At 44.8% G+C, this 12106-nt stretch overlaps 2 protein-coding genes across 4 annotated transcripts in view; one reads left to right on the top strand and one right to left on the bottom strand.

The window, feature by feature from the left end:
* FAM217B (family with sequence similarity 217 member B) overlaps nt 1-8769 on the bottom strand; it is a 70814-nt gene extending 62045 nt beyond the window's left edge. The window contains exons 1-2 of the mRNA XM_077252837.1: nt 8624-8769; nt 2755-2810 (exon numbers count right to left, since the gene is read on the bottom strand). Of these exons, the coding sequence (XP_077108952.1) occupies nt 2755-2810; nt 8624-8635 (68 nt within the window). The 5' untranslated portion in view covers nt 8636-8769. The remainder of the gene's footprint in view (nt 1-2754; nt 2811-8623) is intronic.
* A 12-nt stretch (nt 8770-8781) lies between these two features.
* On the top strand, nt 8782-11703 carry PPP1R3D (protein phosphatase 1 regulatory subunit 3D). 3 transcript variants are annotated; one of them, XM_077252841.1, is made up of 2 exons: nt 8782-8916; nt 10396-11703. In XM_077252841.1, the coding sequence occupies exon 2, from the start codon at nt 10463-10465 to the stop codon at nt 11357-11359; it is 897 nt and encodes a 298-aa protein (XP_077108956.1). In that variant the 5' UTR covers nt 8782-8916; nt 10396-10462; the 3' UTR covers nt 11360-11703. The 3 variants fall into 3 exon arrangements, with proteins under 3 accessions (XP_077108956.1, XP_077108955.1, XP_077108953.1); XM_077252840.1 differs by lacking the exon at nt 8782-8916 and adding an exon at nt 9156-9285; XM_077252838.1 differs by lacking the exon at nt 8782-8916 and adding an exon at nt 10156-10298.
* Nucleotides 11704-12106: the final 403 nt, after the last annotated feature.

The following is a 12106-nucleotide window of genomic DNA, read 5'->3' as shown; positions in this document are numbered from 1 at the left end:
GCAATTTGCATTGTTAATGTGCCCAGTACCATTCACACTATACCATAGGCAATTGATTTCCGAACATTATCCCCATAGCCTGATACTCAAGAGCTATAATGATGACACTGTTTGACAAAAAATCTCCAATTACAGGTATATAAAGTGGTGAAACAAATTGCTTTATGGCCTTTCATTCATGAATATAATATGAAAGTGGTAATGAATGCTTTATTGCGGTTCGCTCAAGCAAGGGAGTAACAAGACATGAGATACCGGTAGAGGACAGTCAGCAAGAGTATATGCGATATCAGCTGTTGAGGATTATCCAGATAAGACTTCGTGTTCACAGAAGGTGTCGCTGGGAATGAATTACGTGTAACTTAAAGAAGGCTCCTTTTGTACCATAGGATGGGAAAACGAGCGTAATATTTTAATTTTAGATTCAGGAATGGTTGTTTGATGTTGTGGGCCAAATCTTAAGACTGTAGTGCTGAAAGAGTCTGCTGACATGTCAATTAATGATGTCTATCAAGGTACAACATTATTCACCTTCCATAGTAAATTAGATTTATTTGCAAAACATACACTATTTCTTCTGTTTGCAATAAACCAAAGAAACAAGAAGAATTTAAATATCTCCACACACATAATATGAAAAGTGGTTTCAACAAATTCATCACAAAATGCCACTTTTACTGAACACGGCAGTCTCAGAATTATTCACCCCCTTCATGACAAGCCTCTTTAGTACTTAGAAGAGCCCTATTGGCTTTTTTGACCTGCTGCAAACGTGATGCATACCAGACACTAGTTTCTGGCAGTGTTCCTGCGGAATCTTAGCCCATTCAACAATGACCGTTGACAGTTCTCTAATGTTTTTCGGTTTGTGTGCAGCAACCACTTTCTTCAAATCCCAGCAAAGATTTTCTATGGGGATCAAGTCAGGAAAATATTGCAGGCCACTCCAGGATTTTCCAGGACTTCTTCTGACACCAATCCTTGGTGGACTTTGAGGTATACGCTGAAACCTCAGTATACACTGCCACCAAATATTGCTGCAGTCACTTAAGGGTTTCCAACCACCTGCCTCCTCAGCAATCTGGTGACAACTTCTTGTTTTTGGAACTTCCAGGTAGTGTCTGCAGCCACTCAATCTGCCTATAGACTTCTGAATCATAACAGTGTGTGATGAAAACACTTGTCATAATTCTCCTACAGTCCCTATGCGAGTGGGTAGGTCATACTTGCCGTAATATGTCGACTAGTCTCTTAGGTCGGAGTGACACTAGCGTATAACATTGGATGCGATATGCTAATAACACTCGACTCCAGCTGTGTGCACAAGATGTGAGGATTCACAAGTCTGCAGTCATACAGAGTGAATACTTTTCTGAAAAGCATGGACAACCCCTTTTAACTTAAACTATGCTTTCATCTATATTTCTAGAAACATTCAATTTCTAGCTTTTTGTAACTTTTTCTTATTGTTGTGCAAGGTAATGATCTCTTCTAATAACGTTTGGTAACTTGGACTACTTTTTGGCCATATTTCTGACTTGCAATCAAACAAAGATAAAAAAAACCCAAGTCAGTCTAGGCATTTAGGCCATGTGCACACGTTCAGGATTTTTCACGTTTTTTTCGCGTTTTTTCGCTATAAAAAGGTGATAAAAACGCGAAAAAAACGCTAACATATGCCTCCTATTATTTACAGGGTATTCCGCATTTTTTGTGCAAATGTTGCATTTTTTTCCGCAAAAAAATCGCATCGCGGAAAAAAAAGCAACATGTTCATTAAAATTGCGGAATTGCGGGGATTCCGCACACCTAGGAGTGCATTGATCTGCTTACTACCCGCACGGGGCTGTGCACACCATGCGGGAAGTAAGCAGATTATGTGCAGTTGGTACCCAGGGTGGAGGAGAGGAGACTCTCCTCCATGGACTGGGCACCATATAATTGGTCAAAAAAAAAGAATTAAAATAAAAAATAGTGATATACTCACCTTCGATGGCCTCCGGAGTCTTCCCGCCTCTCCGGTGCATGCTGCCGCTTCGGTTCCTATAGCTGGTGTGCGGTGAAGGACCTGCGATGACGTCGCGGTCTTGTGATTGGTCGCGAGACCGGTCATGTGACCGCGACGTCATGGAAGGTCCTGCACACACACACCATCTATAGGACAACGGACGCCGCTGAGGAGATCGGTTGTCTGCAGGTGAGTATAAGCATTTTTTTTTTATTTTTTTTATTATTTTTAAACATTCTATCTTTTACTATTGATGCTGCATAGGCTGCATCTATAGTAAAAAGTTGGTCACACTTGTCAAACACTATGTTTGACAAGTGTGACCAACCTGTCAGTCAGTTTTCCAAGCGATGCTACAGATCGCTTGGAAAACTTTAGCATTCTGCAAGCTAATTTCGCTTGCAAAATGCTAAAAAAAACGCGAAAAAACCTGGAAAAAAACCGCAAAAAAAAATGCGGATTTCTTGCAGAAAATTTCCGGTTTTCTTCAGGAAATTTCTGCAAGAAATCCTGACGTGTGCACATACCCTTAATGTGTTTGTTTTCATGACAGGCTAGTCTCCAGATTAGTTACATCAGACAAAACCTGATTTGCAAATGTGCTCTGTTTATGAGGGCTTCTAATCAGGGGGTTGGGTAATTCTGAGACTGCAGGAATCATTACAGAGGCATTTTGTGTTAAATTTGGAGAAGCCATAAAGTGTTTCTAGAAGGCTTAAAAACTACATAAAAAGTAGAAAAACTACCTGGTATGCATGACTGAGGATTTGTTGTTTTTTTCATAGCACTTATAATTTAACTCCTTCCTGGAAAACAAAAACAAGAACTAAATCAAAATGCAGGATAACCTTTAGCAATAATGCTTTGTCATCTACAGTACAAAAAAAAATTGGAAGCAAAGAAACACTGGTGATAAGGCCTCTTTCACACTTCAGTTGTTTGGCGTCAGTCACTTCCGACATAGTGACGGATCGACGGATCCGTCACAATTGTTGAGAAAACGGTTCCAAAGGATCCGTTTTTTTGATGGATCCGTTACTTGGGGGTTGTCTGGGAAAAGTATCTACTTTTTGGAGCATGCGCAATTGAAAAAACGGATTGGGGCGACGGATCCGCCGAAATGACGGTCGCGACGGATCCGCCGCGAACCGTCATTTCGGCGTTGACAAAAAACGTTTCAATGTCCGTCTATGTCTAGACAACGCCTGCCAAATTTCGACGGATCCGTCGCATGACGGATGGAACTGACAACCATCCGTCACAATCCGTCGCCAATGCAAGTCTATGGGAAAATAACGGATCCGCCCCAAAAAAAATGACGGATCTGTTATTTGAGGAAACTGGCGGTTTTAGACTGACGCCAAACAACTGAAGTGTGAAAGAGGCCTAACACCGCACAAACAGCTCACAAATAAAGATAGAGCAGCAGAAAAGCTAAAAGGATATATTCAAACTCCACTGCAGTGTATGTTCAGTATACGGCATGTGACCAAGAAATTTTCCATTTACCCAACACAAGAATACCCTTTTGGCATCCAACAAGCTGGTGCTCTTTCTCCGCAATTGTATGGAAAAACATAATTGCCTACACTTACCTATGCAAAAAGTATGTTACAAAACACGTACATTGTGTGCTATAAGTTCTCAAGCTTTATTTTAAAAAACAGCGTGGGGACCTCTCTATTCCTGATAACCAGCCTTGCTAACACTGACAGCTGAGGGTTGTAGCCCACAGCTGTCAGTTTTGCCTGGCTGTTATAGAAAATACAGGGGAACCCACGCTGGGTTTTTCATTTATAGCGCAGGCGGCGGCTGATGAATACTCCCATCAGCGGCTCCTCAACGTGATCTGCTGTGAACTCACTGAGCTTGAACTGTGGTGACCTGATCACTGACTTTTCCCACGGTGCTGAGGTCAATACAGTTCAGCCCTGCTGGGAACGTAGCCTCACTGTCTGGCGGAACCTCGACGATGTCACCGCTGGTCAATGATGCTGCGCTCATTCATCAGTGGTTCTCAGGCTGGACAGTCGCATCTTGGCACCGTCCAGGTTGAAAACTATTTATCCCCCAGACATGGATTACAGCGTGGGACAGAACGACTGACAGGTGAGGGATATTGTTGATTTTGTTTTATTACAGAAGACGATTGCTTTGGTGGAATTAGGCATTAGGAGAGTATAAGGATATAAAAATAGTAAAAGTCCAAAACGGCGCTCAGAAACCAGTCGCTATGACACTAGTGGTATAGCAAATCCACAAGAAAAAAAGAACGTATGTCCTGATATGGAAGTGTTCCAAGGGCCAGTATACAAGAATATACCGCTCTTAGAACCACGTTGTGGGAAAGTACTTTTAATATCACCAGAAGGTGGAAGATGTGGAAACAACTAGGTCCACACAATAAAGGTATAGATTGGGGCAGCAGTGTGCCAGTGGTGTCACCAAGAGTCCGGTGAAATACCAGGAGTAAAAATGAACACAAAAAATTGCATATAATGACTCAGATAAAATATATATGAGGTCCCTGGGTCACCCAGTGAATTTTACCAATGATCCAGTACCTTAAGTGCCACTACTAAAAGCAATATTTATACCGTGAAATTATTAAAAGAATTACCTTAGTGAATGTAGGTTGTTCCTGGCACAGGGCGTTGGTTGTAGAGAGAAGATGGATAGCAACCACTATTGGGAAAGCTGGGTGCGCTGGCTGTTAGGAGATCCACACCATAATGGCTGCTGTAGAAAACTGGGTGTGGTGGTAGCAATCTGGCTGTGCTGCTGATGAGGCGTTGGTTGTAAAGAGAAAATAGATGCCGATCAATGTTGGGAAAGCTGGGTGCACTGACTGTTAGGAGAGCCACACCCTAATAACTGTTGTGCAAACCTGGGTACAGTGGTGTCGATCTAACTGAGCTGCTGGTTCAAGTAGCAATACCGTTCTTGAAACCACGATGTGGGAAAATATATTTAATATTACCGGAAGGTGGAAGAAGTGGAAACAACTAGGTCCACACAATAAATTAGGGCAGCGGTGTGCCAGTTATAACGCCAAAAGTTTGGTGAAATTCCAGAGTATAAAGTGAACACAAAAAATTGTATATAATGACTCAGATAAAATAGATATAAGGTCCCTGGGTTAACCCAGTGAATTTTACTAATGATCTGGTGCCTTAAGTGCCACTGCTAAAAATGATATTTTATACCATGTAATTGGTTGCAATTAAGGAATTACCTTAGTTAATGTAAGTTGTTACTGGCACAGTGCGTTGATTGTAGAAAGCAGATGGATAGCGATCAATGTTGGGAAAGCTGGGTACACTGGCTGTTAGGAAAGCTACACCATAATGACTGCTGTGGAGAGCTGGGTGTGGTGGTAGCAATCTGGCTGTGCTGCTGGTGGTGTATTAGATGTAAAGAGAAAATAGGTCAGGCCGGGATCACACACAGCGAGATACGGCCGCATAGCAATACATGGAGCTGCACGCTCCGCTCTGGAGTACCGATGCCAGAGCTTGGTTTTAACCTGTGAGAGAGACTGGGCCGTATCTCGCTGTGTGTGATCCCGGCCTAACGATCAATGTTGGAAAAGCTGGTTGCACTGGATGTTAGGAAAGTCACACCTTGAAGACTTCTGTGGAAAGCTGGGTGCGGTGGTGTCAATCAGACTGTGCTGCTGGTTCAAGCAGGTGATCGCTCCAGGAGATACTATCCACTGACCTGCTTCATGTTGGTCCAAGGATGACAATTGCGAAGAAGTTCAAAAGTGCTGGAAGGGGCTTTGTTTGGGCAGTGATAATGAACGAACGCTGCCCCGGCCGGTGGCAAGCGTGCAAGAATCACTGCCGGTTGACCTACGCGGTGCATACCGCTACTAGTTAAGGTAGTGACGTCACCTCCGTACCATGGTCAGGTCTATCAGGTAAGGGTCTGTACTCGCCCTTGGAACACTTCCATATGAGAACATACGTTCTTTTTTATTGAGGATTTGCTATACCACTAGTGGCATAGCGACTGTTTTCTTAGACCCGTTTTGGACTTTTACTATTTTTATTCTAATTTTTACTTCTAGACAACAGGTGGTTGTTGTCACCCAAACAGGCAGCTAGAACCCCCAAAGAACCTTGTGTCTAGCGCCAGTGGAATATATATATATATATATATATATATATATATATATATATATTTATTGAGTATAAGGATATGTTCCCACGGTCAGTAAATGCTGCGGGTTGGACGCTGCGTACATCCACGGCGCCCAAAACGCAGTGGCCAGATGTTACAGCACAGTGGATGAGATTTCAAGAAATCCCATCTCCACTATTAGTGCACAGATGCCACCGGCTTCCCTGTGGAGACAGACATGCAGCGCATAATTCTAGACTGCAGCAGGTCTATTTATCTTGTGGAGACGCTCAGTCCCTGCAAGATAAATATCACCAATCCACATGCGGAATCACCTGCGTTCAAAAGCCAGCAGTGCTTTGGACAGAGCAGACATGTTCTGCGTCTAAAGCACTGCTCATTTCTGACCGCTGACCGTGGGGACGTAGCCTAACTGTGTTTTCTATTTTTAAATAAAAATGGAAAACTGTGTTTTGTTTTATTTCTAATAAAGGACTTTATTTTGGCTGTGTCTTTATTTACCATGTAACCATAAGATTAGTAATGGATAGGTGTCTTATAGACGCCTCTCCATTACTAACCCGTGGGCTTGATGTCATCTGACAATACAAAGGTAACATCAACTCCACAAATATGAACCCCTCTTGCCACTGCTATAGGGCAAGTGGGATGAACCGGGCAAAGAGCCAGAATTGGCTCATCTAATAGATGTGCGTTTTCTCGGCAGCTGCGGGCTGCTATTTTTAGGCTGGGTGTGCCTATATCAATGGCTCCTTACCAGTTTGATAATACCAGCCCCCAGCTGTCAGTTTTAGCAAGGCTGGTTGTCAAAAATGAGGGCGGTACTTATTTAAATAATTTCAAAAAACAGCATGGAGACCCCTCTATTCTTGATAACCAGCCTTGCTGAAGCTGAAGGTTGCAGACCCCAGCTGTGAGTTTTGCTTGGCTGGTTATAGAAAATACAGGGGAACCCACGCTGTTTTTTTCTTTTATTTATTTACTTATAGGGCAGGCGGTGGGTGATGAATCCTCCAATCAGCCTCTTCTGTTGTCACTGTTATTAGCGACAACAGCTGTCATTGTTCTCACTGATCACCAGCAGAGTAGGGGAGAATGGTGAGAGCCATCTTCAGCACCCGGCACCAGGGAACAGCTCTTATTGCAGTGCTTCTTCCCTGGCACCTGTCCGTGTGGTACTGATGCGGCCACACGTGCCGCAAGTATTGCACACACGGACACTGTCATCTCCGGTACCGTTTTTTTTTTCCCACTACCAGAAATATCAGGACGTGTGATACCGGCCTTAGAGTGTTCTCTAAGGCAAGTCAAAAAAGGAGCTCCAGCAGCACGGCAGTTACTTCCAGGTATGTCCCATAGGGACAAGAAAGCACTGACGCTAGGGAAGGAGACATTTCTTTTTTTATCTCCAGGTTTCCATTCCCAGTAGTGTACCCTCTCTCTCGTGGTGCTGTTGTGGTAAGGGGGAAAATATGTTAAATCTTCCCAACTGCTGGCTGTAAACGTTCCACAACTGTGACATAAAAAATATATAAGAGGCAGTCTGCTAAAATCAGCGAGTGTCACATGCTGCATTCAGAATTGGGCAACCAAACAGACCTAAAAGATTAAAAATACAAATCTTAATTCATTATAGAACCTAACTGGGGGAAAATGAAATAATTAATTAATCTGACTTTCCATATTAGCAACTTACACTAAGGGCTCGTGCAGACAATGTAGTTTCGGTATGAGTGCGATCCATCAAAACATCGGATCGCACTAGGATCAATGTTATTCTATTGGGCTGTGCACATATCTGATTTTTTCCTCCAAATGTTCAGATGAATAATATCGCAGCATGCATGAACTGCTTCCAATAATCAGATGGCAATTTTCAAGAACAGTCTGAATGGAGAAACTTTTTTTTTAAATTCTCCACATCCTAGAAAAATGGATGCCAATCTCAGATCAGAATCTGATTAGCATAGTTGCACCGTTTTTCTCTGATGGAGAACATACGGTCGTCTGCGCCTGCCCTAAATGTAATGCAAACCAAAACTTTTTTCGAGGATGACCAGCGTGTACTTTACATGTATTATCAACATTTAATGTTGATTACTGCAACATTTTAACATGACTGCGGTTTCCTAATAATGATGTTTCAGTCTTTAGGAAACCTGGACTAAAATCTTAATAATAAGCCCTTGATTTCATGTGCACCATATGGTCATATTAAAAGTGAGAGAACAGAAAACACAGCTGATCTATCCACACATCCATGCTCAGTCTACAGCAATGACGCAGCATGTAGGATACCAACATTTACATTACCAGGCAGCACATCCTATAAATTGTCAATCCTGGACTTGGGATCCCATTACAGATTGCAGGAAATAAGCCCCTCTATTGTAAAATCTAGAACAGATCCATCCCAACATCACACAACCTGTGCACAGCCAAAAGAACAGCACACTGTGCACTCTTTACTTGCCTGCCCATCTCCGTTATGTGCCATGATCCTGCCACCCTTTGTTGTGCTGTCACAGGGAGATAGTCTTGCTAGGAGGTGAGTAAATAAAGCCCATAACTCCTCCCCTCCAACCTCAAAGGGACAGGGCTGTCATTCCCCGAGCAGAGGATTATGGGTTGTGCCTGCCACAGTACAGCTGATACCTGAGACAATGCCTTCTGCTGCTTTCTCAGTGTGCACACATAGCTGGAAGATTCCAGCAGACATATCATGTGCAGCTGCTCTTGCTTGTTTCCTAGAATCCATTTTGGTGAGCATGCCAAGGGGCACGTATACGTTTCATTGGACTCCCTAGTCTACATCATACTGATACCGAGTGACTAAAGGCTGTATATAATCTGGTTTGATCAAGTAATCCATTTAGCGTACAGAAGACTGGATAAGAACTGCTTCTGCAAGGTTCCATTTCTTGGTTCTACCCTATGGAGGCTGGGTCAGCACAGTGTGAACGTGCACTGTCTGATCCAATCACCAGAAAGGACATTTGTATACAGCTGCCACAATACAATACCAAGCCCTCCCCAGACAGAAAGGTTGTAATCTAGTTGTGCATTAGCCCAGTGACTGCTGGTCCTCCAATGCTGCTTGCTGTCTGTAGGTGGGAGTGTTCATTCATAAGGTCAGTGCCTCCAAGGTTAGGGGTGTGAGCAGACTGCTGCCAGTGCCCCCCAGGCTAGGGGTGTGAGCAGACTGCTGCCAGTGCCCCCCAGGCTAGGGGTGTGAGCAGACTGCTGCCAGTGCCCCCCAGGCTAGGGGTGTGAGCAGACTGCTGCCAGTGCCCCCCAGGCTAGGGGTGTGAGCAGACTGCTGCCAGTGCCTCCCAGGCTAGGGGTGTGAGCAGACTGCTGCCAGTGCCTCCCAGGCTAGGGGTGTGAGCAGACTGCTGCCAGTGCCTCCCAGGCTAGGGGTGTGAGCAGACTGCTGCCAGTGCCCCCCAGGCTAGGGGTGTGAGCAGACTGCTGCCAGTGCCCCCCAGGCTAGGGGTGTGAGCAGACTGCTGCCAGTGCCTCCCAGGCTAGGGGTGTGAGCAGACTGCTGCCAGTGCCTCCCAGGCTAGGGGTGTGAGCAGACTGCTGCCAGTGCCTCCCAGGCTAGGGGTGTGAGCAGACTGCTGCCAGTGCCTCCCAGGCTAGGGGTGTGAGCAGACTGCTGCCAGTGCCTCCCAGGCTAGGGGTGTGAGCAGACTGCTGCCAGTGCCTCCCAGGCTAGGGGTGTGAGCAGACTGCTGCCAGTGCCCCCCAGGCTAGGGGTGTGAGCAGACTGCTGCCAGTGCCTCCCAGGCTAGGGGTGTGAGCAGACTGCTGCCAGTGCCTCCCAGGCTAGGGGTGTGAGCAGACTGCTGCCAGTGCCCCCCAGGCTAGGGGTGTGAGCAGACTGCTGCCAGTGCCCCCCAGGCTAGGGGTGTGAGCAGACTGCTGCCAGTGCCTCCCAGGCTAGGGGTGTGAGCAGACTGCTGCCAGTGCCTCCCAGGCTAGGGGTGTGAGCAGACTGCTGCCAGTGCCTCCCAGGCTAGGGGTGTGAGCAGACTGCTGCCAGTGCCCCCCAGGCTAGGGGTGTGAGCAGACTGCTGCCAGTGCCTCCCAGGCTAGGGGTGTGAGCAGACTGCTGCTGCTAAACCCGGAATTGGAAAAGGTGCGTTAACCCTCATGCAGTCTTACTGATCTGGAATTAGAGGAGCATTTGTTCACATTCTGGGACTAAAGTATCTGCTGCTTTTAACTTTTCACAGGTCAGCAAAATGGGAAATGAAAGCTGTTGGATAAATTCCAGTATGTGAAGATTTACAACTCATAATCATGTCTTTCACGATGCATCCTTCTATAATGGCAGGCAAAGAAAAAGCTGAGCTCGGTTTCCCCCGCAGCATAAGTTATATCAATAACCTTTACCAACATGCACAATTGCCAGAAGGATTTGGTTCACCAGGAGCATCCTTAATCAAAGAGCAACAAAGATCAAGCCGGCCACCTCGGACAGAGACTAAGGTGAGCAACAGCTGCGACCCAGAACTGCGGCCTATTATGCGGCGCCGAACAAAATCTCTGCCTAGTTCTCCGGAGAGAAAGACTGCTGCCAAATGTCGGCCTCGGTGCCATAAAGTCAGGTTTGCAGATTCACTTGGCTTGGAGTTGGCAGAAGTGAAGTTATTCAACACTGGGGACAACCCATTCATCCCTCTCCATGTTCTCTCCCGGTTATCCATCAACTCGGACTTGTGTTGCAGTCAAGATTTCGACGTTTCCATCCAATATTTGGAGCCCGACTTCAAACAGCCTGTGGAGGGTGGAGATTTTCAGGAGCGTCTCCATCAATATTGTGTCTGCTTAGAGAAAGTTACCAGCTCGGAGGAGCTTGGCATTTCCGGCACCATTCGAGTGGTAAATCTTGCCTTTGAGAAAATGGTTTTAGTGAGGTATTCATTCACCAACTGGAAAACTCATTATGAAGCAAAAGCTACTTGGCAAAAAAGCGACGCCACAGTTGTTCCTGGCACAGATGTATTTGCCTTTGTTATTCCGTTACCACCCTTCCTCCAGCAAATTTGCTCTGTGGTACAATTTGCCATAAGGTACCAGGTTGCTGGCAAAGATTATTGGGATAACAACTATGGTAAAAACTATACCTTTATATCAAAGAGCCATAGACTTAAAATGCCAAAAGACTGTGAGCAGAGCTGGATCCATTTCATCTAATGTATTAATTAGCAATCTTTTACTGGAGAAAATGGCCCGGATACAATAAATGTGCTCAGGTTTGTAGCCTGCGGCTTCTGGGGTCACACGGGATCATCACTCACAATCTAGAATAAGCCACTGACGGCAGTGACTGATCAGGTGGATGGAGCTGCTGGACTGAACACTGTGTGGTTTGCACATGATTTTACATACCGTACGTGTTGTAAATTGCTGTCAAGGAAATATTTGTTGGGTGTTGTTGCTTGGTTATAGTTAGATAATTCTACAGCAGCTATAAGTATTTAATTATATGTGATAAATATGTCAGTTTTGTGCTTTAATTAAAGGGAACATTGTGCATACATAGGGCCTCAGCTAGGAATGCATTGTAAAACTTCAGTGTGAAATGGCATTCACCAAGATTCCTATGAAAAAATCTGGGTTGGCACGTAATATTATATAAATGTCTGGATAGCTGAAATTTCACTCCAGCGATATCAGCTCATTGCTGGAGATTCAGATGAAATCACATGGTCAATGGGGCACTTTCTCCAGAAGACGGGCTGTCTTGTTGTAATCCGTCTAAACTAAAAAATATGATCTGAAAGAATCATATTGCCAGGTAATGTTTATTGTAAACGTTTCTTCAGCCATTATAAGACACGTGTGCCTCCTTTTTGATAATTAATTCATCAGATTTAGCATATTAGCAATTTCTGTTTGATTATGGAGAAAACATGGATGGTGTAAAACAAATCTCAGGTT

The sequence above is a fragment of the Ranitomeya variabilis genome, chromosome 4, assembly GCF_051348905.1.
Source record: "Ranitomeya variabilis isolate aRanVar5 chromosome 4, aRanVar5.hap1, whole genome shotgun sequence".
NCBI lineage: Eukaryota > Metazoa > Chordata > Amphibia > Anura > Dendrobatidae > Ranitomeya > Ranitomeya variabilis.
This window is presented reverse-complemented; position numbering and strand designations above follow the sequence as displayed.

Excerpts from the sequence above, each read along its gene's own strand:
- PPP1R3D (XM_077252841.1), top strand. The coding sequence starts at position 10,463 with ATGTCTTTCACGATGCATCCTTCTATAATGGCAGGCAAAGAAAAAGCT.